Source organism: Anomalospiza imberbis, chromosome 1 (genome assembly GCF_031753505.1).
Source record: "Anomalospiza imberbis isolate Cuckoo-Finch-1a 21T00152 chromosome 1, ASM3175350v1, whole genome shotgun sequence".
NCBI classification, from domain to species: domain Eukaryota; kingdom Metazoa; phylum Chordata; class Aves; order Passeriformes; family Viduidae; genus Anomalospiza; species Anomalospiza imberbis.
In genome coordinates this window covers 100,407,269-100,434,747 of record NC_089681.1, presented here as the reverse complement: position 1 = coordinate 100,434,747, position 27,479 = coordinate 100,407,269, and the positions used below count along the sequence as shown (strand labels likewise).

Below are 27,479 nucleotides of genomic sequence, written 5' to 3'. Positions count from 1 at the left end.
GTATCAAATTGTACTCCCTCAACAACACAGGCTAAAAGATAGAAAAGAAGACCAACATCCCATCCTGACTCCCCCAAACTCCCACACACACCCCACCTCAAACATAACAAAACAAATTCTACTTTCTCTCCTTTGTCTACAACAAAGTTTCATAGGATACAAAACTGAGCCTCTTATATGAAAAACTACTCAGGTCACTGGAAGAGGACCCAGAACAGATATTGGCCATGCTGTTTGTTACACCACTGGAAGACACCACCACAGCAGTGGCAGGACAGCTATATGAAACAAAACTTAGTCCTAAATAATAGCTACAAAAAATGTAATAAAACCTCTGTTATGTAATACAGCTCTAAAGAGCCAGTTGTGAGGATAAGCAGCCTTTATGCTCATGCTGCAGAAGGGAGCTGAGCGTTGGCTGCAGAAGCAGGACGTTTATTCCAACTGTCTTCTGACAGCTGCGCTTACCCACACTCCTTCAGGCGAAAATCTGTCCATCTCCTCCTACAGGTACATTCCAGCAAGCCTCTGAGCACTCAATTTTGAAAATTCAACTAGAGTAGTTTCTCTCAGAGGAGGTGAGCACATAAGAATTTCCCCCCTTAGCCAGGCCCATCAAAAGCAGTGAAGATTCAGGAGGCATGAGTCAGTATGAATATGTGCTTTTCTGGTAGGTTTCATGCTCTTTAGCTCTCTGCATTGAAAAGTCCTTTACTCCAATAATAACTCCTTGCAGAATAAGGGCAACCAAAAGTCACTAACACTACTGGAATCCAACTCAAACCAATGAGTTACTTGATTACAGTTCCTTAAAAGCCTAGAAATTAAAATTAGCTGTATTTTAAAGATCAGTTTGAGCTCTTTTTCCATACAGGAGGTGAATCCCAAATTTTCAGCATATACTAGTGACCAATTTCTCCCCTATTTTAAAGTGCATCACTTAGTTCTTATTTCTGATTTTCAAGAAGTGCTTGTAGCTAGAAATCAGGGAGGGAAAACTACAATGAATAATCAGATGGAGCAGCTGCCTTTCAAGAAGGGTTTAAAAGATTTGGGAGCCTTCAACTTGGAAAACAGATGCCTGGGTGATGAGGAAGAGCAAGGTTGAATGCACAGCTAAATGAGGCCAAGTACAGAACTATTATTTGCCAAGCCCTGTAACAATAGTTTCAATAAGTGTCCCTTTTCCTAGCAGGAAATTCATTTAAGAACTATTTTTTTACACAGTACACCGACAAAATCTGAAATCTGTTGCTCAGGAAACTGCAGAAGACAGATTCAAAAGGAACTAGACAAATCCATGGAAGACAGATACAAACCAGTAATTAAACCACATCAAAAGGGAGCTACACCCGAATATCTCTGATCCAAGTGGTCCATATGTTGGGGAGGCATGAAAGGAATGGACCTCAGACAGTGGGCAGTCTTGTGGCCCTTCCTGGCACAGCACCTGCCACCATCCAAGACAGTACAGACACATACAGACACCTGTCTCACCCATCTGATTTCTTTCAGTCTTGCAGACACTCATATTTTTGAATATACAACTGCCAAGAGCTCAACTAATAAATGGTGTGAACAGAACAATATTTTGGTCTGTAACTGAAGGTGAACAAGGCAAAAGCTTTTATAAAGGTGCAAGAAGAAACATCCTTATAAAGGAGGACAACAGAATCCATTTTTTAAAGTCCTCAAATAAATACTTGCATTCTTTCAGCAGAATAGATTCAGGACACGAAGGAGATTTTCAATCCTGCTAATCTTGACAAAGTTTTTTGAAATAAAACCAGCATGGCAGCAATATAATTTTTTTCCTATTTCATATTAAATAAATGAAATATTCATCATTCTGTATAATCACCACTTAATTGAGTTTTAACCACTACCACATATCTGGGGGCAAGCATGAAATATTAATTACCTAAAACCTACATGAGATGTATAAAATATTTCCGACACGATCTCTGATCCTACAGAGTTTAAGAAGCAAACCAACCAATCAAAACACTTTCTCCAAGTTCATACATGGAAAAGTTATGCAGTATTCAATACTCCATTAAATATTCAGACTTTCTCTGTATAGCTGCAGCCAAAGAGTACAAACCCCATAATCTGCAGATTTATAAAACCATAAACAACCACTAAGATCATCTTATGCCTCCAAGGCACAGACCATCCAATAAACACAAAACAATGACAAGTAGGAAGAGCATCGCCTCTCATCCTTGCAAATGTCCCACTGAACTTTATGGCCTGAGAATTGGCTAGATGAGGATTCAGAAAGGTGTTCCATTTTGACCAACACCTCCCAAAGAGCAACATAACACATGGATGGGTCTGTATGGTAGCTTACTGAGGGTGCTTTTCATGAAAGCATCATGATGAAATGTGCTGAGTTTGGCTGGGGTAGAGTTAATTTTCTCTGCAGTAGCTAGTTTGGATTTGTGTTGGAAACAGTGTTGATACCACAAGGATGTTTTAGTTATTGCTGAGCTGTGCTTACACAGCCCCAAGGCCTTTTCTGCTTCTTGTACCACCATGCCAGTGAAGAAGGCTAGGGGTGCACAAAAAGTTGGGAAGATACAGTCAGGACAACTGATTCTAACTGTCCAAAGAGATATTCCATATCATACAGCGTCATGATGAGCATATAAAGCTGGGGGAAGAAGGAAAGGGGAATGTTCAGAGTGATGACAGTTGTCTTCCCAAGTAAACCACTATGTGTGATGGAGCCCTGACTTCCTGGGGGTGGCTGAACACCTGCCAGCCCATGGGAAGGGGTGAATGTATTCCTCATTTTCCTCTGTTTGTGGGCACAACCTTTGGTTCAACAGCTTTCACCTCAACCCATGCTTTTTTCTGACTTCTACCACCGATTCCCTTCCCCATTCCACCGGGTGAGAGTGAGGAAGAGGCTGTGTGGTACCTTGTTGCTGGCTGGAGTTAAACCACAGCTATCCTTTTTGGGCGGCAGCCTGGGGTTTGAACATTTGGAGATGATAACAGGTTAGACTGGAAGGGGCTAGATGGAATTCATAGCTGTTATTGCCATTTGTCTATTAATCAGCAGGCCCCTGGGCCTGCACGGCTTGCTTGCCTTACTGTATATCAGGCTCTGGTGCTCATTACTCTCTGCTTTTTGCTTTCACTGCTTCCTGTACTGCTGTGCTGCTTGTCATCTTACTCTTCTGTGCCTGGGAACAATCTGATAACAGCTGTGGCGATGCGCCTGGGCTGGCAGATGACCAGAGCATCGCTGCTGTGTTGGACAGGCTGGAATTCCAGTGTGACTCAAGTCAAAGTGATTGTCTTTGACTTGTGGACTCACCTGTGGATGAGCCCATACTGGAGCAGAACACTCCAGAGCGCCTGTGGCTGCAGATAAGCCCATGCCAGAGCAGGTACTGTAGCTGTGTTTATGTCTGTGCTGCAGCAGGTGTACCTCTGAAGGGATTGTGGCCAATGGCTAAAAGGCCATGCTGGAACAGGTGCATCTCAAAGCAACTCTGCCCATGGATAAGTCCACACCACAGCAGGTATACCCTGGCTCATAGATAAGGCTCCACTTGGAGCAAGTACAACCCTAAGGATTGCAGTCTGTGGATAAATCCAAACTGTACCAGGGTAAATTTCACTGCACTATTAAACCCCAAGGTCTGGTCCAAAGGGACCAGAATTATGTTATGGGAATTACAACAGCAGAAACCACATGAACCAACAGAGGACAAGCCTTACAAGGAACAGTGCAAATGCAGCAGTGACCTGACCTGAGCTGGTTGTGGTGCCAAATAATTCCACGCAAGTAACTCCACACCATCTCTCCTGACCTGAGTGTTCCCTATAAGAGATGCAACCCCTGAGTCATGAACTAAATGAACCAAATGGACCAATGTTCATTGACTAAGGGAATGATATCTACATATTATACCAAAAGATGTGAGTGAAGGGCGGTGGAGGTAAAATGAAGATGTATTGGATAGTGTGGGACTTGAGCATGATGTAAATGGGATGGAATCAGCAGTACAGAATGTGCTTGTTTCGGCTGGGGGAGCATTAATTTGATTCACAGCATTTAGTATGGGGCTATGTTTGGGATTTGTGCTGAAAACAATGTTGATAAGACAGGAATATTTCAGTTATTGCTGATCAGTGCTTGTGCGGAGCCAAGGCCTTTTCTGTGCCTCACACTGTCTCAGCAGGGAGGAGACTGGGGGTGCACAAAAAGCTGGGAGAGGACACAGCCAGAACAGCTGTCTTCAAGTGACCAAAGGCATATTCCATACTATATGGTGTCATGCTCAGAATACGAGGTGTGGAAAGAAGGATGAAGGGAAGTATTCAGAGTGATGGCATTTGTCTTCCCAAGTAACTGTTATGTGTGATGGAGCCTGGGAATGGCTAAACACCCACCTGTCCAGGGGAAGCAGTGAATAAATTCCTCACTTCACTTTCCCCATTAAGCTGTCTTTATCCCAGCCCAGGAGTTTACCAGCTTTTACCCTTCTCATTCTCTTCCCCATCCCACTAGGAGAGGGTGAGCAAGTAGCTGTGCGGTGTTTAGTTGCCAGCTAGGGTTGAACCATGGCATGAACCACAAAACACTTTTTGTGGCTTTCAGACAAATAAAAACCACTGGAAGATATTTCTCATTTATAACATTTTCTGACAAACTTAGGCAAACATCTGGAAAACCATGATGAATCCATAATTTTTAGATAACATTGTGATAACATTTCTAGATAACTTTGCTTGGAGTTACAATTTGTTTGAAGACTGATCAAAATTGCATGAATTTGAATAGCAAAACAATTTAAATTGCAAAACTTTGTACCCAGATTCCAGAATTAAGGTAGAAGAGGAACAGAAAAGCACAGCTCTGGGAAATTAGGGAGGAGAGTTTAACACTATATGATGGCAATGTTTGTGGCTCCTTAAGGTACAATGCCAACTGTATCACAAGTCAAGCACTGCCTAAGGCTTCTCAGGCCAAGAGGAAAGTAGATGCGATCAAGACCATTAAACAAAGCAGAAAAAAGAATCCCAGAAGTTAATCTTTCTCAATAGAGGGAATGAAACTGATATCCAGATCTTTTTTACTTTTTTAAAAACAAGGTTTTATTAAAGGCCTTAAGTTCACTAGCTAAAAAAACCCCTCCTAACTATGAAACAGTACAGACTGAAAGAGGGCCCCCAACCCATAGTCAGAGTAAGCATTGCTTGATGTGAGAAACAACATGGTACATGGCAAGAGATAATTTGGTGGTACTTGGTCATGATACTTAGTACTCAGTAAAAGGATATCAGAGATCCCTCTTCCTCATCTCTGTTAACAGTAGGATCTGCTCATTCCAGCTATTGAAACTTATCTGTCTTTCCTATGGCTTTTAATCCATGGTTTTAATCCACAGCCTCAAAGACCAGCTATGAATAGAAGTTACAATTTCTTAAACAAAAAGAAGAATACAGGACAAAAATCACAAAGAAATGTGTCCCTGCCTGACAGCAAAGACAACAGGAGAACCTCACTTTTCTAAGTAACAGTGCCTTTAGCCATGAGGCCATACTTTTATACTGCATCCTATAGAGTATAGTAGATCACAAAAACACACTGAATGGAAAAATATCTTTAAATACATGAAGTCATGAATGAGGAAACTGATTATTTCTAAAATAAGACAAGCTCTAAAGAAGTAAGGGATTTTTTTCTAACAGTTAAAACTGGGTTCTTCTGCATCAAACAGAAAGTCATCCCCATCACCAGGATTCATAATCAACTTTGCCGACAGCCTCATCTGAGGGGCAGAGCTCTGAGGAGATGGGGAGCTTGGGCTGTGCATCCACCCACAGATGTATTCCCTCCAGGTCAGGTTTGAGGCTTATTTGCAAGGCACACATGTAGGCAGCTTGTTTTGAGACTGCCTGATAGCAGATCAGAGTATTCTTGGGGGACTTTGTAAAATCCAGCATTATTTATGCACATAAAATTGTGATCAGAGGCTCAAGATGCAGGGTTTCCTCCAAGCTTAAATCCACAGTGTGCAACAAGAAACCCAGAGTGCCAATTCTACACATTGGTACAGAGAACTGTAGGACTGATGCTCCTGATATGCTTTTATTTGAAAACTCTTCATCTCTTTTGTTTTGGTTTCACTGCACAGATCACTTGGATGGTCTCTCTTACCAAAAGAGGTGGCTAGTGTTAAATCAATCCTGATTTACCAGCCCTGTCATTAGCCACAGAAACACAAATTTGGAAAACTGGACTATTCAGAAAAAAATGTACATCATTGGATTATTTAAAAATATTCAGGGGAAAAAAAAAAGCACATTAGAGCAGCAGACATAAGACAGACTTAGGAATGTATAAATTCACCACTTAATGTAGCATACATCCAGTTCCATGGACATTTCATCAGTTCACATAAATAAAATTTGAAATAAGTATCTAAGACTGCCTTAAGATGTTCATTAAAGGAAAAAGACAGCAGCAAAACCAGCCTCAGCATGAATTCCCTAACCTAGTCCCTATCAGACAGGAAGGAACTGAGAAAGGTACCATAAACTGGCACAGCAATGTCAGGAATACAACAGCCCCGCAAAAATCTGGTGCTTAGAAAAGATACTACCAATACTCTCAGCCTAAATGTTGTATGGATCTGTTTTAGAACAGTCTGTAAGGTTGGAAAAGGTATACTAGGCATTGCCCTCTCTGCATCCTCCACTGTACCACCTTCCCATCTCTCTAGCTACTGAAGAGGAATAGTGATTATCTGAAATTTTTCTGTCCAGTATTGCCACAGTCCATGCCTGGGTGTGCAACATTCAGGACATTGCCATAAGATGCTCTCAATACAAAAAGGAGGGAAGACAGATTTTTATATGCTGCTTATTAAATATAAATATTTCATGTTATCATATGAATTACATATGTAACAGCAGGTAAACTCCAGATAGTGCCAGCTTGATATGAAACTTTAAGAGAAATCTTTGGAGAAACCCTCTCAGAATAGGGGGCTGGGCACATAACTCTATTTTCAGATCCTGAAACTGTGCTTCCTGCATTCCTAAAGAAAAAACAAAACAAAAATGTTCCTTTGGGGATTTTTGCATCTGTTAGGTGTCCAAAAGGACAGATTTGCAGAACAGAGAGGCATAAGGGGAAGGGTGCAGTAGCAATTGCAGTCAAGATCCACCCAGCCCAGGTAATGTGTTCTGCCAGGATATGGCAAGGCTGTTCTCCATCTCCCACCCAGAAGGACCCGAGTCTCTCTTGCTATCCTGGAAGCGAACAAAATTTAACTTCAGGCAATTGGAGGAGACAAAACCTCAAACTTTTTTGCTGGCAGTGTTTCTTTTCAACATTGAAACAGAGTGCATATATTTATGCACTCTATGCATTTACATGAAATGCATAAATATAGGTGCAAAGACCTATTTTCACCAGCACCCTATCTCTATCAGGAGATAACAGTAAAATTTTTGGGATATTGTGTAAAAAAGCAGCCAGGACAGAATTATCTCTTTCTTCAACACACACAAGCAGATGCCTAAAATTCCTCATGTAAGCACTCAAGACAAGGCCCACGCTGTGCTATTGCAACCAATAGACCTAATGTCTCACCCTTTTCTATCTTTCAGTTTCTATATTCAGTTTCTGAAGGGGTATAATTGGAATAAAGACTGCAAACACAGGTTTCTCTCTTCAAAGAGCATCTAAACCACTGAGCAATGGTGAAGCTTTCCACCTAGCTTAGCACATATTTCTTTTGTAAGTGGAAAAGAGAGATAATGTCAACAATTGACATAAATCAATTCTAGGATACCCCACCTAGGGTAGGAACTCTTTCAAGGACTCATCCAGAGGATACAAAGGAGACAAAACTGGCCTCCCACATCCTGGGCAAATGCCAAGCTTTTCTGAGAAGTTCCACTCTCATCACACATTGTAAACCTGGACTTTCAATTCCCTAGCTTTTGGAAGTGCTTAAACAAAAAGAGCCTTTGAAAGTTTGATACTGTTTTGATTTGCTGTTATTTCTATTTTGACCTAATCTACTCAGCGGCATTGACCCAAGTTTGTAAAATATTAGACTGGACTGTCTTAGGACTGAATAATCAATGAATGGTTAAAAAGGGGAAAAATAAAAAAGGAAAACAAAGAACCTCACACAAGCGTTAGTTTCTGTGGTATTTCAGAGTACAGAACTATGAAGACAGTAAGTTAAACAGGTTTAGTCAGCTATCCAAAGAGGTGAGATGAAGGTGGACACTTTCATTAGTTCATATTCTACACAAATAAATATTGGCATCACTAACAGGCTGAGGTTAATTAGATCATCAGAAAGTCGTTAAGTCTAGAAGACAATCCCAATACAAGTACAGTTGAGCGGTAAATGTGCAAATGCATAAAACAAAAGACTTAGGCTAAGAATCTGGAGGCATCTATTGATCTCAGATTCACTGCTAACAGGACACACTGAATAAACGTAATGGTTACAATTTGTTAATTCCACATGGAGAAGAGTCCAATCCAGGAAATTTTCCTCCAGACCACTCATAAGCCTGTAGAGATTCATGCCATTGACAAGATGCCTTGCTTGGCACTTCCAAAAAAATTCCCATGTTTATAACCTCATGAAAAAGAAGGGCTTGTTGCAAACTGCTCATAGTAAAATCAAAGCAGTTGCCTTATACTGAACTGGACTAAGAAACCAGGAATCAGAATTCTTAAGTTTCTAATTCTGCTACAAACACCCTGCATTGCATTTTCAATACTTACTGCCCACTTACTCATCAGTACAAGGCTACACATCTGGACTGGATGTGCCTGGAACATGATATGACATATTTAATACCGCTTAAGTATTATGAAACCCTCTGTGAGAGATGGCAGACAAGCATACTTTTTGTCATTACAATTACTGCAAAATTCTATTTTCCCATAAAAATCTAAGTGCTGGCAAGGACTTCTGAAGCATAACAACATGAATTGCTCTTTATTTGATTATTTGTGTTTGAATAAAGCATGAAGATATAGCATAAATGTACAAATAGATTTAATCTAATTTGGAAGATGGATAGTTACAGAAGCTGTTACCATGAACACAGAACATAGATCAGTCTAGGACATTATTAAGAAAGAATTTCTCCTCCAGAACAACAAAGCACTGAAAGAGAAAAGAACAGTGATTTTTTTCAGCAGCTGAAGAGCCAGGTATTAAAGTCAGGCACATGATGTAGTTTTGCCACCTTCAGCCCATGTTGTAGGAACAAGTATCCAAGTGTGAGCACCTCAGTCCCTGCAGGTGCAGGCAGAGCAGGCAGGCAGGAGCTGTACCCAGCTCAGCAGAAGGATACCAGCCCTTCCAGCTGTCCCATCATACCAGCACAAAGGTGGTAGGTACATCCCTGCCACCAAATGGCTACAAAAACACCTGTCAGGCTGAGGGACAGTCAGGTCCAGACACATCTGGCAAGCCTGCATAGACATGAGATCAATTCCTTTGGAAGAGTCATTTGTTCCTGCAGATGGCTTCAGAGTCAGACCTCAGTCCTTCCTCAAGACCTGGGTGTTTACAATGCTCACACACGAGGCAGTCACCTTCAGGGAGATGTCCAGGGAGCAACCATCAGGACTAGACTAACACTTGCAAATACTGATACTGAGATTACAAGTGCCTTCCCTACCACAGCAAAAAAGACTGCCAAGCTTTCTCTAGGCAGTGTCAGGAAACCCAGTACTAATTGTCCCTTCATAACCTTGTTTCATGTAATGTCAAAATGTTCTTGCTTGAAGGAAAGAGATTTTACAAAGGGTTCCTGCTTTCAAGCCTCTCTAGATCTTTTTTAAAAGCTTGCTGCAGGAACATTTCAAAAGGGAACTTCTCAAAAGTTATTAATTTGGCTTCATCAGGCACTTTCCAACAGTGGGACCGCTCTTTTTTTTTTTTTTTTCCTCTGTTGGACTTGCTTTTGGAAATATCTTTAACTGAATCTATTTAACTGAACTTGAACCTTCATAAGAAATTTAATATCTTCACAGTCTATTTTCTTCAAAGGAAACAGATGACCAATTAGGCTTGGAGATCAAACTCCAAAACATGGAGCCCATTCTGCTCCTTCCTACAAGTGAAAGTTCTGCCTTCACATCCAATACAACTGGTATGCTCCAGATGAATCCCAGGGTTTCTGTCACACACTAACAACCCACAAGGTTGAAAGTCTGCATCTGGAGGCTTCAGAACAAGGAAGGTAACATTACTAGTAAAGTCAATCAGATTATATATGCTGCATGTGGCACTGGCAAAGCAGACAAAAGTAAAGCAAAATCTTGTATGATGTCTCTGCATCAAATGTAAAAATTGCCTTCATACCTTTTTATACAATACTTAAGCACCTTGAACTGCCTTATCTGCATGAAACTAAGAATTAATGTTTTTCTTTGATCCTAGGCAGGAGTTTACATACATACCTTTCATTAAAATTGATGCAAATGAGATACCATTTCAGTTTCACTGGTTTTAAAAAGTTAATATAGTACATGAATTTTGGCTTCCTTCTCTTTTCATTACTTCACACTTGCTTATCAGTCCAGATAGGATTATTAGTGTATCTGTGCAGTTGCAAATTAAACAGTTTTCACATTACAAAAGCTCCCGTAACAGCTCTAACACACCCTTACATGCTTTTGCATAAAAACTCTCAACTTTAGTCACATCTTTTTCCACATGTGTAATTTGAGACTGAAAAATTAAGTCCCTTAAGCATCTGAGAATTTACATGGCATCAAAATAATTTCATATTATCCATGGCTTATGCCTGCCCTTGGCCTCTACAGTTCACAGGGTGCTGCACATGCTGTCTCCTCTGCCTACCTTCCATCTACATTAAGCAACAGCCATATGTTTATTAAAAACATTCCCCTAACACTCTTTTGCCCTGACAACGACAGCAGCATATTCCAGGGTTGATATCCTACTAAAAGGAGAAGGCATAAATACCAAGGAGAAGGGGTCTGTACACAAGGCAGCCAACTGCAACAAGGAATCACCCATTCTGCAAAGGGAATTCTTGGGTGAAGCTGCAAGCTGAACTCTCAAATCTCTAGCCTAACATACAAAAATGAGAAAAAAACATGCTAGGAAACAGATATTCAGGCAAAAGGGACAGGATGGAAATCTTTCAAGGGAAAAGGATTTTTTTTTTTCTTTTTAATCTGCATCCAACACCTAACGGCAATACGTGGGACATGGATTTATAAGGCACTTTTAAGGGCAGATGGTACAGCCTTTCCTTCTGCAAGTAGGGAAAAGTAAAGAAATGACAGGAGAGGCAAAACCCATGTGGGAAGTGGTTGTGCCAGGGCTGAATCATAGATGGAACTGAAGAAAGCCTAGAAAAGAAATGAAAGCACAGAAAAAAAAACCATTTTAAAAAGAGAACAGGAATGCAGCAGCCAGGTAACTGGAAACTATTGCAAATCATGAAATCACTAACGCCAAAAAGAAAGAAGAAAGCCATCCTAAGCCAAGGAGGGTGGAACAACAGTCCAGAGCAAGGCTGGGAGGAGTAGGAGGAAACCAGGTCAGAGCCGTAGGTGGAGAGAGGATTATGTGGCAGCTTGAAGATAAGGTTAAAGAGCTTGAGCTTCAGGCAGCAAGAGATGAGGAGTTGAAAAAGCAATTCAAGGCAGAAAAGATGTAGCTGTAGCAATGAGAAAAGGTGGCAAACTGTACCTTCAGGACAGTGAATGGGAAGGCAAACTGAAACCACACAAAAGAAAAATTTAAATTAATCCCAAACCCGCAAAAAAAAAAAAAAGCCAGCAGCCACCCAGACTCCAGAAGCTGATCTGAAAACTGCAGGAACATTTTCAGAGCCAGGACCGATGCTCCCAAATGAACCACTGGTGCTCAGTTTCTTTTGCTCACTTCCTCCCCTGCCACAACCCTTTATCCAGCTTCCTGCCTTCTCCCAAACTATCCTGAGCTCACCCCTGCACAGCCTTCTCAGGACTAAGAGACTACAAGGAATAGCACCCGTCTCTTTCACAGTTTCTCCCTTGACTTCAGTTAGCATCAGAGAGCTCTCAAAGGCTTCAGCAGCTTTTTTTTTTTTTAATGAGTCACCTTCCTTTCTACAAGAGAGGAATAAACCCATGAAGAGAGGTGCAATTAAGAGTGGGGTTGAAGCACACATGGTCTTCTCAGTTGTCTCAAAGCAAGCAATCAGCCTTCTTGCTCCTCACCAGGATCCTGGAAATTGTCCAGCACCTCCCAGACACTTCTTGGGGTGGGGTGGGGGGAAGGGGTACTGGCAAATTCAGCATGAAAAACAGATAGTTCTGGGAAGTAAGAGAAAGCAAAAATGGCCCCAGTTCATGGAGAAGCAACATGCGTTCCCTCCTCCATCATCTGTTCTGCTATGCATTGCACAGCCTTGTATGGATGCCACAGGCAGGTGGCACAGGCTTATCAAAAGCAGTCGGATACCTTCACTGCACCTGTGGAACAGGTCACACCACAATGTGGGGCAAGGGGAACAGCAGCTGACGTGTCTCACCAGAGCAGCACAGGAGCAACAGAGCTGCGAAATCTCTGCAAACACACACAGAGCAGGCACAAGTATTTCACCCTGTGCCACTGCCCAGCAGCCACTTTTTCCAGCGCTTCATCACTGTGGATGGCTATCACAGAAATAAATGCATATTCACAAGCTATTCTTAGCATTCGCCAGAGAGGCGATTACCAAATTACCCAGTTACATAATCTCTTTTATATAATCACTACAACGCTTTTCTCCTTATGCAACATGGACAGTGACCGTGGCTGGCTGAAGTAGCTGCTTCCTCAAGGAGAGCTACACCGGCAGCTCCGTGGGCGGACATAGTGCTGCATAGTGCAGGTGCACAGAGGAGTGACAGCAAGAGCTGCTTCAAGGCAACCAAACTTTTCAGTGTGTGTGCCTTCAGCCCGGAGAAGACACCACCATCCCTGCCCACAGGGCTCCAGAAGCTGCAGAGAGCAAAGGTCACTTGCACCTCAAGCTGGTTGAGACAGCAAAACCAAAGACAACCAGCATTCTCCAGGCAGCCTGTCCCAGCATTCACTGGAAGCAAGTGGGATGTCCCCATTGACTTTTAATGGCCTTTGGAGGGAGCCCAGGATTAGGGCTTTAATAAAAATAGGAAGTCAAGATTACTACAGAATTAAAACAAGCTTAATCCAAATCCCCCTGGCTTTGTGCCACAGCTGCGCCCATGGGTTTTGTCCACAGGGAAAACCAGGTGAAGCTGAAACCTAAATGTGCTCCCACAGGATGCCTTGTGACAGGCATATAGGCACACAGAGCTGGCAGTGTGGGTCAGCATACGCATGCCAGGAAGTTTCGCCAGCCAGGTTTTGGGCATATTCCAGTGTGTCTCCTACAACATTTTCAGGATCCCATCCAATACGTTCTAGGAACACTGCAGATACCCATCCAGACAATTGCCACATACAGGGTATACTGAGACCCAGCTTGCTAATATTCACCCTGGGCTTTAAGGAGTCAGCATCAGAAGTATTACCCACAGCACATGAAAAAACAAATCTAAGACCTGGATTTCAGAAAACAGAAGCTCCAAGATCTACAGATCACTTGCAGATTCTGAAACACTTTTCTATCACCATGCTGCAAGTTCAGCACAAAGTTCAGCTGGTTACATGGTGCTGGCATTAGGTTTTCCTCAACATTATGCAACTTGTAGTATCTGGCTATTATTAGGCACTTATGCCTCCTCTGCTCCCTAGCTTTCCTAGAAATACAGGTCATCCTAAGAAATATGCAGGCAAACATATGCAGCCTTAGTGCAGCTCTATAACATGCTTTATGCAGGGACGCATGCACACAAATTTAGGAAGAGACCACTATCATTTCAGCTACAGAAAAAAAAATGAAGCACCCTAACGTTATCTTACGCTGTCTCAAACTACAGGATGACCCAGTTCTGAAGAGTTTAAACCTAATCCCATATGCTATTATTATTTCTGTATCACAGCCAAAAGATGTGAATTGCTTTAGTCAAGAAGCAGATCAGAGCAGAACTGGGGTCCCTGGTGCAAAACCCCACTGCACACGGTGCAGCCCATTATGGCAGCGCTGCTTGGATAGTTCAGGATCAGCAGGCATCCTCTACACCACTGCTGCTCAAAACATTGAAAATTATGGTTATCATTACTGATAAGTGTTTGGGATAGCAAGACAGCACCCAAGATAGGAGCATCTTATGTCAGCCTGAAAAAGAAAAGCAGACCTTGAAAAAGTAGATTTAAAATTTCTTACGCACCCATCCTCCCCCCATTTTTTTTTTTTTAGGCTAGACAATTATCTGACCATTTGAAAGCATCGTGTTCAGAGATCATGTGTCCTCTCTTTTGGACTGAGATTCTGCCAAACTTAATGGCACTTGAACAACTGAAGGTGGACTTTTATACCCATTATCCTTCCTGTAATAGGTTAAACCCCTGGCTCCAATTGCAGCAGGGAAATAAGGCTCTGAGCTGGGAACTCGCACTGTAAGAGAGCCAGCAGTGAATTCCTGGATCTCAGTTACACCAGTATTGAGAGAATTATCTGTAGCAGTGAGCAATGTATTTTTCCCCCTCGAGGAGCAGAAATGAAAGAAAACACTTGCTTGACTCATCATTGCCTTGTTTTTGCATCAAAAGCTAAAGCACTTACAGTCACCCACCAACCAGACTGAGAAACGCCACATTTACAGACACAATTTACATTTACAGATATAATGAGGAAAGCAGAAAAGAATTCACTAAGTTAACAGGTTTTCTATCCACTTTAGTGATTTAATAAAATTGGGAGAAACAAAACACTGAGCAATTCCCCAGGTACAGACCCTTACACTGTTGTCTTATCACCATGTCTAAACAGTGCTGCACAGTTGGACATCAAACTCCTGTGTTGATACTAAAGGGACTGTGCCAAAACCAGCAACGTATAAACACCTGGCCTTTTCTGGTTAGACAAGGAGCATGTCCTGTCCAGAAAGGAGAAAAACAGACTCCAAACAGGACACACAGAAGAATTTTGTTGGTCTACCTACAGCCATCAGACATGCATGCAGCAAGACACAACTGTGCCAGCCAAAAAACCCCAAGTTTGCAGCAACTCAAAATAAGCTCATCTTTGCTACAAATCAGTCATTGATTTTATTTTTCTTTGCTAGTATATGTTCCCTGACAGAGCTCCTAATTTATTGACAACCAAACTCTCTGGATCACAGGCACACTACCTGCTCTTAACCCCATAGCAGCACAAGCCTGTCACTGTAACTATAGTGGTGGCAAGACCAAGCTAAGCAGAGTAGGTCTACAAAAGCATCATGCTCCCTTGGGTGTTAGTGCCACTGACTGAGGCCCAAAAAGATGAACATGCACAACAAAATGCTCCTCTCACATCAAGTATAATACATGCTACCCATCGTCTTCAGTCTGCTGTCAGTGAGATCCCTGCCACCTTCCCACATGCTCACATTCCTCTCATACTAATCTCATTTCAGGATTTTCCAATTCTTCATACTCCCAGGGAAGACCCAAACAGACTGGAATGCATGTAACTAGAAAGGCATAAGAAAACATAAAATGTAATTACCTTAGAAGGACAAATCTTTAGAGGTATTGGATACATTCCTGGAGTCCACAGTCCTCACATCTTATTCCAGCGGCACAAGACCTTGGAAGGAAAGATCCATTCTCAAAACTATTGCTAGCTCTTTAGTTGCCTGATGCCTATCAGTGTCAGAGGTGGGAGACCAATCCAGCTGGCATAGCATCTTTCCTATGGAAACAGTGAGCTGCTTACAGAGGGCTCTTGTGCAGCCAAGACTGGAGTCTAGGTACACTCCCATCACCCTGCTTCATCACCCTTCACAAATGGCCACTTTCCACTGCTTCTGAACTTTGAAACTAAAGCCCAGATCACTTCACAGTCACTTTCAATGAAAGTCCAAGGTTTGGGGGTTTTCTTTAGACCTTCAAACGAGAGAGGTCGAGTGAAGGGTGCAGCAGAGGAGTGCTGTGTTTGTAGTTACCCTTGGCTGGACTTGAGGACAACAGTCCCTCCCAAAGGGACAACATCAGTATGTTGCAACTGATGCTGGACCTTTCCCAGAAGTACGGTCTCTATCCATGACCCTCTCCTGCCCCACAGATGGGAAAGGTTGGGGAGGCCTGGTTGAGCACTTCTGCTCTGAGAGACACTTGGCAGGTGATTTGGAAAAATGGTAAGACTCATTTTTCCAGAATAGTATCTAATGGCATCTTTCAGGCAAAGGAAAAAAAATAAAAATCACACTCTGCTAGTTTCCCCTTCTAGTAGAGCACAGAATAGGTTTCCATGATTGCCTTCCACTCCAGTACAAATGCAGCATCATCTAGGGACACAGTTTACCTGTGGCTGTGTTAAGTTTACCATTGGACTCAATGACCTTAAAGGTCTTTTCCAACCAAAAGGATTTTATAATTCCCATTAGGAGATACCTAATGTATTGAAACAAGAAGTATGCTACCAAAACGAGCAGTCCTGCTCCAAGCCATACATTCTCTCTCCTCCCTTGCAGCAAGTTTCATGATGCTATACCACAGCACAAACCTTTGCTGAACCAATGGGAAACTATTCCCTCTCACTTTTTTTCCCCAGACCCTTTTTTGTGGCTTAGTCTCTCATGGCATCAGTGGGTTGATATGATCCTTTAGTGTTCCCAGGGTCACTAGAGCTACAGGCGCTGGCAAAACCAGGGATTAGAGACCACCCCTGCCAGCAACAACCCACATCTTCATTGCATGAGATACAGATAAGAAACCACCTCTTACTAGTTCCTTTCCTTTAAAAAATTTACCAGACTGAAAGCTGAGTCATTGAGAAAGAAGGAAGAGATTTTTAGTTGAGCTATTTAAAACACAGGTGTAGCAAACACCTATTTAGCTTGAAGTTGAAGACACACTTCTGAAGAAAGACATTTTTAACTCAGCAGTGATAACTCTTCCATTTAATATGTGAGAAACCTGTCAAGATACATTGTTCTCAAAAGGGAGAAAAAGAAAAAAAAGCATTCAACAAACCCAGATTCTCCTCTCATGCCCTCCTGAAATACCAGGCATGACATTTCATCTCATATCTTACTGTTCTGGTATCAGCAAAGTGATAATATCCATTATTTAAGACCTTAGCTTCCCCTTGTCTTTAAACTATTTAATGCTCAAGATCCCAGGCTGTGTCCCCAGACTTCAGACAGACCTAAGATTAATTTCCCAAAAAATACTATTCAAGCAAACAAACAAAAAAAAAAGCTTTTAGAAAGGCTTTGCCTCTTGCTAGCCCAAAGAGAGTTTATATTTGTCATAACAAACTCTAACAGGATTTCAACAAAACTTTCAGCACAACAAACTCATCTGTATTGCTGAGGATACAAAGCAACACAGTGTTGTCAAAAACCAGACCAAAAAATTAAAATATGCTAGCTTTATGTAATGGTTTTTCATACAGATTTTACTTTTTATATTGCAACAAATTTGAAGTAAATTGGTAGCCACCTTGCTCCAGCAAGATATATTTTAAATTTTTTTTTTATTTTAAATTCTGTAGCATAAGCATTAATCTGTTTCTGCCTGTAAATTCAGTCTACACTGATGACCAGAGCAAGCCTCTATATGGGCATACTCACTGCAGTTTTTCTAAGCCTCTTCTTAGGGGAGAAAACCAAAATGAATTTGTATTAAACCAAAGAGTTTCAATTGAGGCCTTTTTTTCTATTGATTTTAGCTAAATCCATTTTAAAAGAGCACCTGAAGTCTAAGGGCTTGCTTTGGCTGCGTTTAACCTTTCAGCCACCTGCATTAGCTGAGTGGAAAGTAGCAAGAGGAAAGAGAGTCAGACAACTTCCCTTTCATGAAGAAAGCATAACGGAAAGTGCTAAATATTTCTGACTGCCATAAGAAAATACAAACAGAATTTACAGTTGCTTTTTCTAATTTAAACAAAAAAACCCTACACCAACCAAGCCCAAAAAACCCCATTTGCACCTCCTCTTAGAGGATGCAAATGGCAGCTGGCCACCCATTCCCTACCCACAATCAACACGAATCTGTCTCCTCCTCAGCAGGATCGAAGTGAGAAAAGTGTGTGAGCTCAGTCCTCCCGCCTGGAAATCACAGCCCATCTCTCTGCTGTCAAGAGGCAGGGAAGGCTTGCCAGCACCAGTTGGATCTCCAAACTGTAAATCATAAAAAAGCTCTTTCCTGCCTTCACTCAGCAATGCAATAGCTGCTTTGCAACCAGCTGCAGAAGGGTAAAGGAAAAAAACCCACCAGAAACTGTTTAAGCAGCTAAATTTGTTATGTAACCAAAACTAAAAAGCAGGAGAGGGTTAGTGGCCACATCTACACTTACAGCTCTGTAACAGAATGTTTGGGATAGATTTTTCTCCTTATTCCCCCCAACCCCCATGGAAAGGCCAAGAGTTAAAACATCAACAGTGCAGTATCCGTATTCCACAGAGAGGGACATCACAGAGACAACAACACTGGTGTGCATGCACATTTGTACATTCAAGGGTATATACACTGTTACAGCACTTTATAGAAAGGAAAACCTGACCACTAATGCATAGAAAAAAATACTAGAAACAGGGGGGGAGGGGAGGATGTAGCAGTCCCCATAATCCTCACAAATTCTTGAACTCCACCTGTGCCTACCATGATTAAAATGTGTAGGTTTTTTCTTCAAGACTGGTGGGTTTTCTCATCTCAACATTCTTGTTCCTACAAAGATTAAAAAAAAAACCCAAAACACAAACAAAGAAAAGCTACAAACAAGCCTCTTCAGGAAGGAGAGAAATTTTTGGTTTCTCTGATTTGATAAAATCTCTCCTGTTGAAGCCCACTTACAAAAATAATACTAAAAAGCTCAACACAGCAGTTAACCAACTGAGGAGTACCAGCCAACTTTGCTTTTACTTAAACAAATCTTACATGACAGACTGTCGGGAGTATTTGAATTTTCTTTCAAGACAACACATTTTGCCATTACTATGACATGTCCATTTTCTTGTTCTTTTTTAAAAAGGCACTTGACTCTTGCATAGTATCTTTCATCTGACAAATTAACAACAGGACTCTACTGATCACTAGATTCTCCTGGATACAACATAGGAGCCAATCAGAGGTTTAGGCATCTAAAATTATTTGACAGTTTTGAAAGTTGAGGCTACCCAGCAAGCTTCTCTGCAGCAGCAACAATAAAACACCATTATTACCACTGCAGCACAGATAGGGTCCTCTATCGGCCTGCAACAGCTCTGTTCAGCTTCCCCATCCTTGAGCTGAGCTCTCCTCCATCCAGCACTTCTACAGCTTGTGAGAGAGAAAGCAAGCACTCAGTCTGAGAAGCCCCACAGAGACACTGGTCCCCTCATTCAGGCTGAAAATAAGCTTGCTTCATCAGGGGGTGGGGGGACTGCCTGTTTAGTTTTATTTTTCCCCATTCCAAAGACATCACTATTCATTAAAGTCACATTTAAGCTCAGACAAGCAAAGCCCTTGGGATCACTGATTAAAGAGAAGCAGAAAATCTTGATATATATTCCCCAAACAGTCAGCACTTCAAGGACCTTCTCAAATCTTTCCATAAAACTGAGAGCCAAGTGAGACAAAATACAGTTCTGTTGACAGAACCATGAGCCAAGCTAGCAAGCAAGACTACTGGTTATTTGTGAGTGAAGAAATCATATATGTCAGTACTGTGGGTATACCAGTCATCCAGGCTCCTGGTGAAAAAGGGCATTTCAAACAACTGCAGTTAATAACACACTGCTATCTCCAAGTAGTCAAATTAATTTGAAAAAGACAGATAAAGATTCAACAGTCTTCACTTCTTCCTGCAAGAACCAAAATTACCTGTCAAATTGTCCACCTCATTTTACCTTACTTGTTAAACTGTTCAACTGCAATTAAGTCATGAGCAAAACACATGACATCTTTAGCTTTTCTCCCCTAATAAAGTCTTCTCAGAGCAGAGCTTTCTGGGTCCTGGGGTTGGAGATCTTTCTTCCACCATGGTCTTTGTGGTTGCAGTGAAAAAACCCTCGTCACACAAGAAAACTCAGAATTAATCCCCCTCTCCCACCATCACAGTGCTCTGGGTGTTTCTGTCATTAGTGCATCTCTAGCTTGTCTAGAACAAGGAGAGGCATTTTAGCACCAAGAGCCAGCAATATCTTATATGTAAACTCTGCTTCGATGGTGATGCCTTTAGTCGCCTTCACAAAACCACCCACCAGTACATGGAAGCTCCTGCCCCTCAAGCCCCTCTTCTACGTCTTCTGCCTTTACATCAGGAACAGCAAACCCTCACTTCTTCGTGGGAGACTGCCACAGCCAGCTACTGACTAGGCTTCAGCCTGAAAGCCACAAACACACACACTCCCCACATCCAAACTCACACCCACCATGAACTTGATGTATACTTAATTGTGAAGAAGTTAATTCCTTTCATCAATATAACCAGAAGTAGTGGTTTTACAATACACAAACATTTTACAACAAGTATTTTGGGTAATCTACCCAGGGAAAACCTAGTTGGAATCAGTAAACTATTGCATAGTGCTCTGACAGACTAAATGGGTTCCTCTTCGCAGTACCTGGGTAATAGAGCCTTTTGCAAAATGATGAATGAAAGCTGTATTTCTCAGCTCACACTCTGTTCAATAACTACTAAGATCATGTTGGAGCTGCAAACAGATTTAAAACAATTGCAACAATGTTATTTCAGATAATATCCAGCAAAGAACTTTGTGCAGAAGACATCAAAAGTTTCATGCACCAAAAACCTTCAAAGCAACCAGATGTCTACGATTAAGTTATTTAAACCCCCAGCACTGTGTTTCTGGGCATGTAGAATACAGCCTTATCTACACTGCATTTCACTTTAACAGGAAACCTAAGAACTTCCAAGAAAGAAAAAGAAATCCACAAAAACAGATGGCAAAACAAACATTCTAGATTAAAAGAAAAAAGAGGAAAAAAACCTCCACAATTAAAACCAGTACAAAAGCTTAAATAACAGCAACACTGGCTAGATCCAATGAGGATTTATGCAAATTACTTTTTTCAGGCACGAATGATCTTTTTCTGCAGAATACACGTTAAGAGAACAGAGACATCTAATCAAAGAGATCCTGGAGGGGTGAAACCTTTCACTGTCTCAGATGAACACAATCCCTCGAGGAAATGGTAGTGTTTGTTTCATTTAATCGACATTTTGCTACTCCTGCTTTCTGAAGAGCTGCTGTGGAGTCAAGAGCAATTGAGGGCCAGAATTAAGGCCAGGTTTACAGCCAGGGAAAAGAGATGCAAATCACTTAACCTGTAAATAGTTACGCTTATTTACAATAAGCAATGATTTTGATTTGGGTGTTTTAACGGGATGATGCTGGATGGCACAGTGGGCAACACACCAGAAACCATTCATCTACGTAGGTGGCACAAACATGTAGTAAACATAATTTTCATGAATTATATCCATTAACAAAAGCAGTAACTACACAGCCAGCACTCTGGTTTCCATATATGGGTTTGGTGGCATGCCGTTTTTAAAAAAAAATAATTCAGTTCCTGTCTAAACTGCTCTATCACAGAGGCAACACAGCTCTTTCACCTCTCGGACACTTTCAGCTACATTGCCTCTGGGCTTCATGAACGCAGAGATGTGCCTAAGACGAGCCTACGGGTGTTTCCCATGTCACCCCGGCACGCTGCCACCGCACGTGTCCCGGCGACTCCAGCACGCTGCCAAACCTGCCACCGGGAGCTGCACATGGCAGCGTGCCCGCACGGGTCTGTCTCAGGGGGGCTACTGCTGCCCCCCTGCCCGTCCCCAACCCCAAGGTTAAACCACAGACCAAGAGACAGCTCGCCCCCAGAAAAGATCTGCCCATCCACCCGCTGAAAGAAAAAAAAAAGAGCTGCTTTCCCAACCCCCTCGATCCAGTGTCATCCCAGCCCACGGGAGGGAGGTTTAAACTAGACGATCTTTAAGGTGTCTTCCAATCCAAACTATTCCATGCGTCTAGAACTGCGTGGCACAAATCCCTCCTCCAATTAATGAAAGCTCCTAATTCACTGTTTGTTTGGTTGTTGTAAGTACGAAAGCTGCGCTATCCAGGTTTTCCCAGAAGTTTAACCACGCTGCACGGTGCCGCCGCGGCTCCTCGTGAGCTGATGCCGCTGCACCTCTACCTACCTCGCCATGGACACTCTGTCCACGAAATGAAAATAAGAGAATAATGAAAATAAGGGATGTGCCTTCCGTCTAAGCCTTACTGACTGGCACAGGCTTTGCGTCCCCTGGACAGTCTGCCAGTCTGCTGGGAATGGGCAGCTTCCAGCAGCTTGTGCCCCGGCGTATAGGTCCCGTGTTGCTCTGCTCCATCACACCGCGGATAATTTTCCTCTGCTCCAGCAGTAAGAGCCCGGACACCCGACGAGCCCGGCCGCAGCGAACGCCCGTGACCGCAGCACCCGCAGCCGCGCCGGGTCTCGCCCAGCCCGGCCCCGCAGCTCCCCCGCACTCCTGACCGGGCACTGCCTGTAGAGCCAAGCCCGTTCTGGCAAAGACATTAACCCCAAAATAAATCACCTCCCGCGCACGCCCCCCGGCTGGGTGCGAGCCGCAGCAACCCTCCGCCAGCCGCGCAGTGCCAGGTCGCGACCGATGGCGGACCCCCGCGGCATGAATCCCGGGCTGCCGCAGCCGCCGCTGGGCAGGGCAGCGCTCCCCCCACGGCCCACCTCACCTCCCACAGCAGCGAGAGCAGCAGCGCGACCCCAGGGTGGAAGCGCTTCATCTCTCCTCCTCCTCCTCCTCCTCCTTTTCCTCCTCCTCCCGCGGCGGCGGCGGGCTCGCCCCTCCGCCTCAGGCGTGCACGGGCGCTGCCAGCCGCGCCATCCCCGACGGCGGGGGAGCTCCGGGCGGCAGCGCGCACGGCGGGCTCACAGGCAGCCGGGGGAGGCGGCCGCGAGTAACCCGCACCGGGGGCAGAGAGACGAGGCGGGGAAGAGCGGCGGTGGGGCGGGGAGGGAGGCGGGGAAGCCCCGCAGCAGGGCGAGGGCGGGCTGACCCGCTGATCCCCTCAGCGGCAGCGTCGGCGGCCGGAGCCGAGCGAAGCGGGGTCGGGACGAGGCAAGGCGGAGACCACCGCGTGCTGGGGCAGGCGGCACAAAGACGCCGGACGCCGCCGCCGCCGCCGAGGGCGGGCAGAGGAGCGGCCTGCCCCGGCCCCGCCCCGCGCCGCTGCCCGGCCGGGAGGGGGCGGTGGCGGAGGATAAGTGATCCCGCCTTTGCCCCCGCATCTGCCCCTGCCCCTGCCACCGCCCCCGCACCTGCCCCTGGCCCTGGCCCGAGGGGACAGTTCGTTCCTTCTTGGAGCCACGGGTTGCCCGTGACCACGATACCCCTTCCCCGGAAGAGCGATCTTCTGGAGTGAATCCAGAGGAGGCAACAAAGATGCCCCGAGGCCTGGATAATCTCTCCTACGAACACTAAAAGAGTTGGAGCTCTTCAGCCCGGAGAAGAGAAGGTTCTGGGGACTCTTTAAAGCAGCTTTCTAGTACCTAAAGGGGGGTTATAAGAAAGATAAGGACAGATTTTTTTTACCTCTAGTGATAGACCAATGGGCAATGATTTGAAACTGAAGGAGAGTCGATTTAGGTAGGACACGGAAGAAATCTTTTGCAGTGAGTTTGGTGAGACACTGGAACCAGATTGCCCAGGAAGTTGTGGATACCCTATCTCTGGAACAGTTCATAGCTGGGTTGGATAAGGCTTTGAGTAACCTGGTCTAGTGGAAGGTGTCCCTCCCCATGGAATAATCTTTGAGAGTCCCTTCCAACTCAAATCATTCTATGGTTCTGTGATTCTATAAAGTGTTCCCTCTGACAGCCTGGTGGGTGGGAACAGGAGCTGTGTGTCTAGCCACCCTTGCCCATGCAGTAACCTTTGGCATTTCAGAGAAGAGGTCTGATCCTTCGTTTCCTCAACATGCTTAGTAACAGCCCTGGGATATCTACCTGTAAAGGTCTCATGACAAATCTTAAACTGGAGTAGAGGTACTCTCCAACACTGGTACTGATCTCTTCAGCTGCAGGTGGCTGGTGTAGTTATGCCTTGGGTATTTCCTTCACCATGACCATCTTGTCCTGGTGCTTTGAGCCTCCTTTTCCAAGCCTGTTGCACCCTTACCACAGCTGCACACTGTATGCAGGTGGAGGGAGGCACAGCTCTTTTCTGAGTGTAGGAGGATTAGATGTCTCTTGCTCTTGCTTTGTAGGTAAGCTAGCAACTTAATTCTCAGAGGAAAAGCAAAATAGATAAGGGGGAGAACTGCCCCATTTCCCTCTGAATGGCGGACCTTTCCCAGCAGCATTTCTGAAGGAGATACACCTCCCACTGTCCTTTTGTGGGACCTATCAAAAAACTACTAGCACATCCTCACAATTCACAACTCCTTCGTTCACCGTTCACCACTTCTCTGCCATCGTAGTATTCAAGCAGGAAACTTGCCATCTCCTGATACCACATTGCAGCAAAACACCATCAGCTGGTTATTTTTTCCATACAGTGAACTTTGGGTGAGTTTACGAGCGTCTTCCAGCTGGCACCATTAATCATACGTGCTCTCAGGCCCGGGTCATATGCTTTAAGTAAGGAGTAACTGTATACAGGTTCCCGCACACTGTATGACATTGTGTACTCAGAGGCAGCCTGTGCAAGTCCTTCTTGAGAGCCGCTCATTTTGATACTTGTTTTTGTCTCTGTTTGATGCCAACCAATCTGAAGCTGTGTGATGACTTTTTCAGATGAATGCTTGCATCTCTAGTTGAATTTGCTAGAAGGTCCCTAAGGAAATGTCATGGCCATTGCTTTGTCCAACAGTGAAGTCTGAATAAGGTAATTATACACACAGGTGTCTATATAATCTGAGTTGAAAAGTTACGCTTTCTTACATCTGGCATATTGAGAAAGACACATTCTACACTGGGTATCAACTAAGAGAGATCAGCTTATATTGTCTCAACATAACAATTCAAAGTCAGGCATCACTTCAAAAAGGCTCCAGTTTATAGAAATTTGAAAAGGATAGTTTTCAGAGCTCTGTCCTGATGTATGGCTAACCCTAAACTCCCTTCTCATTCCTAATTTCTGTGTTGCATGACCTAGGAGACAGCATTTTGGGGACACTCAATGACTCTTCATAGAGAAGATGAAGAAGAGCATAAAGACGTTTAGGGACATCAAATGAATCTGAATGTCAGTGCTGAGCATGAGTGCTCTGTGCCACTGCTGTGTTTCCCAGCAAGGGTGCTCTGGCAGCCCAGAGACAGGCAGAAATCCTGACAGCACAAATTCTGTGAGAACTGAGAAAGTACTAAAGCATAAATAAAACTTAGGAAAGAAGTCTGGAGTCTTGCAGCCTAAGACACTACCACACTTGAAGGCTGACCCTGCCAAAATTTTCAGCTGATGGCCAACTGTCAAATGTGCTCAGGCAAGAGCAAGCTCTAAAATACATTTCAGTTAATTATTAACACATATATCACTACTGACTTTATCCTGAGAACTAATGAAGTGTTAGAATTTTTTTTTCTTGAAGAAAGATTTCAGCTAAGGCAAGAAAGGCTGAAATAATTAAAAGTTTTTAATCAATAGACAGATTAGCAAGAGTGAGATTGAAGCAGCAGTGGGCTGGAGGAAGAGGAAGCTACCCAGTGTGGAAGCATGTGCTTCCCAGTGTATAGTTTATTATCCAGCCTAGATAAAGGTATGGATATCCCAAGCTATAAAATTCTTTCCAAGCCAACATAAGCTGAAAAAGGAAAAACATCTCCTGATCTCGAAATAAACAGTTTCATGTTCTATTTCAATCATAACTTAGCTCCCCTTACTGATGTCTTCTTTCATTTATACCTAGCTTCAAGAAACCATCTTCATCCCCAGGGAAAGCCCATTAGCTTCAATGGAGTTAAAATACAGATGAACTCGGCTCAGCATGTGGCATTTTCTCAACAGAAGTGCGAGTTGCAGCAGAGCCCCTTCGAGCTTGTCTAGGCGAGAAATTAACACTTTCCCTCCACCCTGCTGCAGCTTGATGGCGAGGCAGCTTGACACAACAGAGAAACAAGATAACGCTTTTGTTGGAGGCAAGGTCCCTAGCTAAAAAAAAACAGCCCCTTCCTTCACATCCTGATTCTAGTCTCTCTTCGGTTACTGTGTTCAAAAAGCTTAAAACTCCAGAGCTTCCAGAATCTTTGTATATAAACAAATATATATATTTTTAAATGAAATGAAATAGTTTCAGGAGCAGTAACAGTAACAAAGCTTTATTTTACCTGATTGAGGCTTATACTGCAGCTGAAATATTCATAATATGCTGCTTCTCTGTGGATTCTTAGGTGTTCCTCAATAATATTGCCATAATTCTCTCAGCAGAGGTTGTCAATATTAACATATTTCTTTTATCCAGCTACCTCCCTTTCCTGAAACATAAGAGCATACATTATTTTTGAGACTGCCACTCCTTTGTCAATTTTTCAAACTGAGTAACAGGTATAAAAATTCCTAGGGGGCACTCACAGTGCATATAGATGCGTGTATTTTGTAGACCTTATTTATTTTGAACACTTGAATATTTTTAAATAAGTAAAAAATAAACTAGTTGTATTGACCACTTCATTGTTTCTGTTGAAACAGTTGTGTTGTTTCTAATACTATTGAGAAATACTCAATTCCACAAGGGCTTTGTGTGAAACAGGTAACCACTTTATTATGAACAAACAAATACATTATTTCCATTTGCTTTCCTGCATGAACTGTAAATAATTATGTATCTCTACAATTTTGTATTTAAAATATTTCACTACCTTCTTCACAGGTGCTGTTAAAAATTAGCCAAATCCTTAATTGTTTTCCCAACTCTCTATTTTAAGTGTAGGATCACCTTAAATATATTTTCAGGGTTTGGAGTTTTTTTATAATTATGAAAATGGCAATAGCCTTTATCAGTAAGTTAAAGAAAGCCCTTTTAAAGAACATAAAATATTCAGTAAATGTCTAAAGCCTTCAAAAATCATCACTGGTATCTGTTGAGAACACACTAGCATTAATAATTTTAAAAAATGATAGGAAAAATATTCATGAATGCATCAATAGCCAGCCAAGACAAACACAACGTTATATTTCTGCAGCTTCCGTATCTTGTTCAAAGCAATTTGTTTATCCAGGGTGTGTTTAAAGGAAAAAAAAAAAAAAATTCCTACCTATCAAGCAGCTTACACAAAGGTGTCTCTTGGCAGAATAATAGTTAAATTATAGTCCAACTTCTCAGAATAAAGGCTATTTTTTTTCATCACTTGCACCAATAATTAATCATT

General features: G+C 43.0%; 1 protein-coding gene across 1 annotated transcript in view; it reads right to left on the bottom strand.

Moving 5' to 3' along the window:
- VOPP1 (VOPP1 WW domain binding protein) overlaps positions 1-23,325 on the bottom strand; it is a 61,941-nt gene extending 38,616 nt beyond the window's left edge. Inside the window, exon 1 of the mRNA XM_068202433.1 lies at positions 22,847-23,325. Coding sequence (XP_068058534.1) covers positions 22,847-22,897 — 51 coding nt within the window. The 5' untranslated portion in view covers positions 22,898-23,325. The remainder of the gene's footprint in view (positions 1-22,846) is intronic.
- Between the last annotated feature and the right edge of the window lie 4,154 nt (positions 23,326-27,479).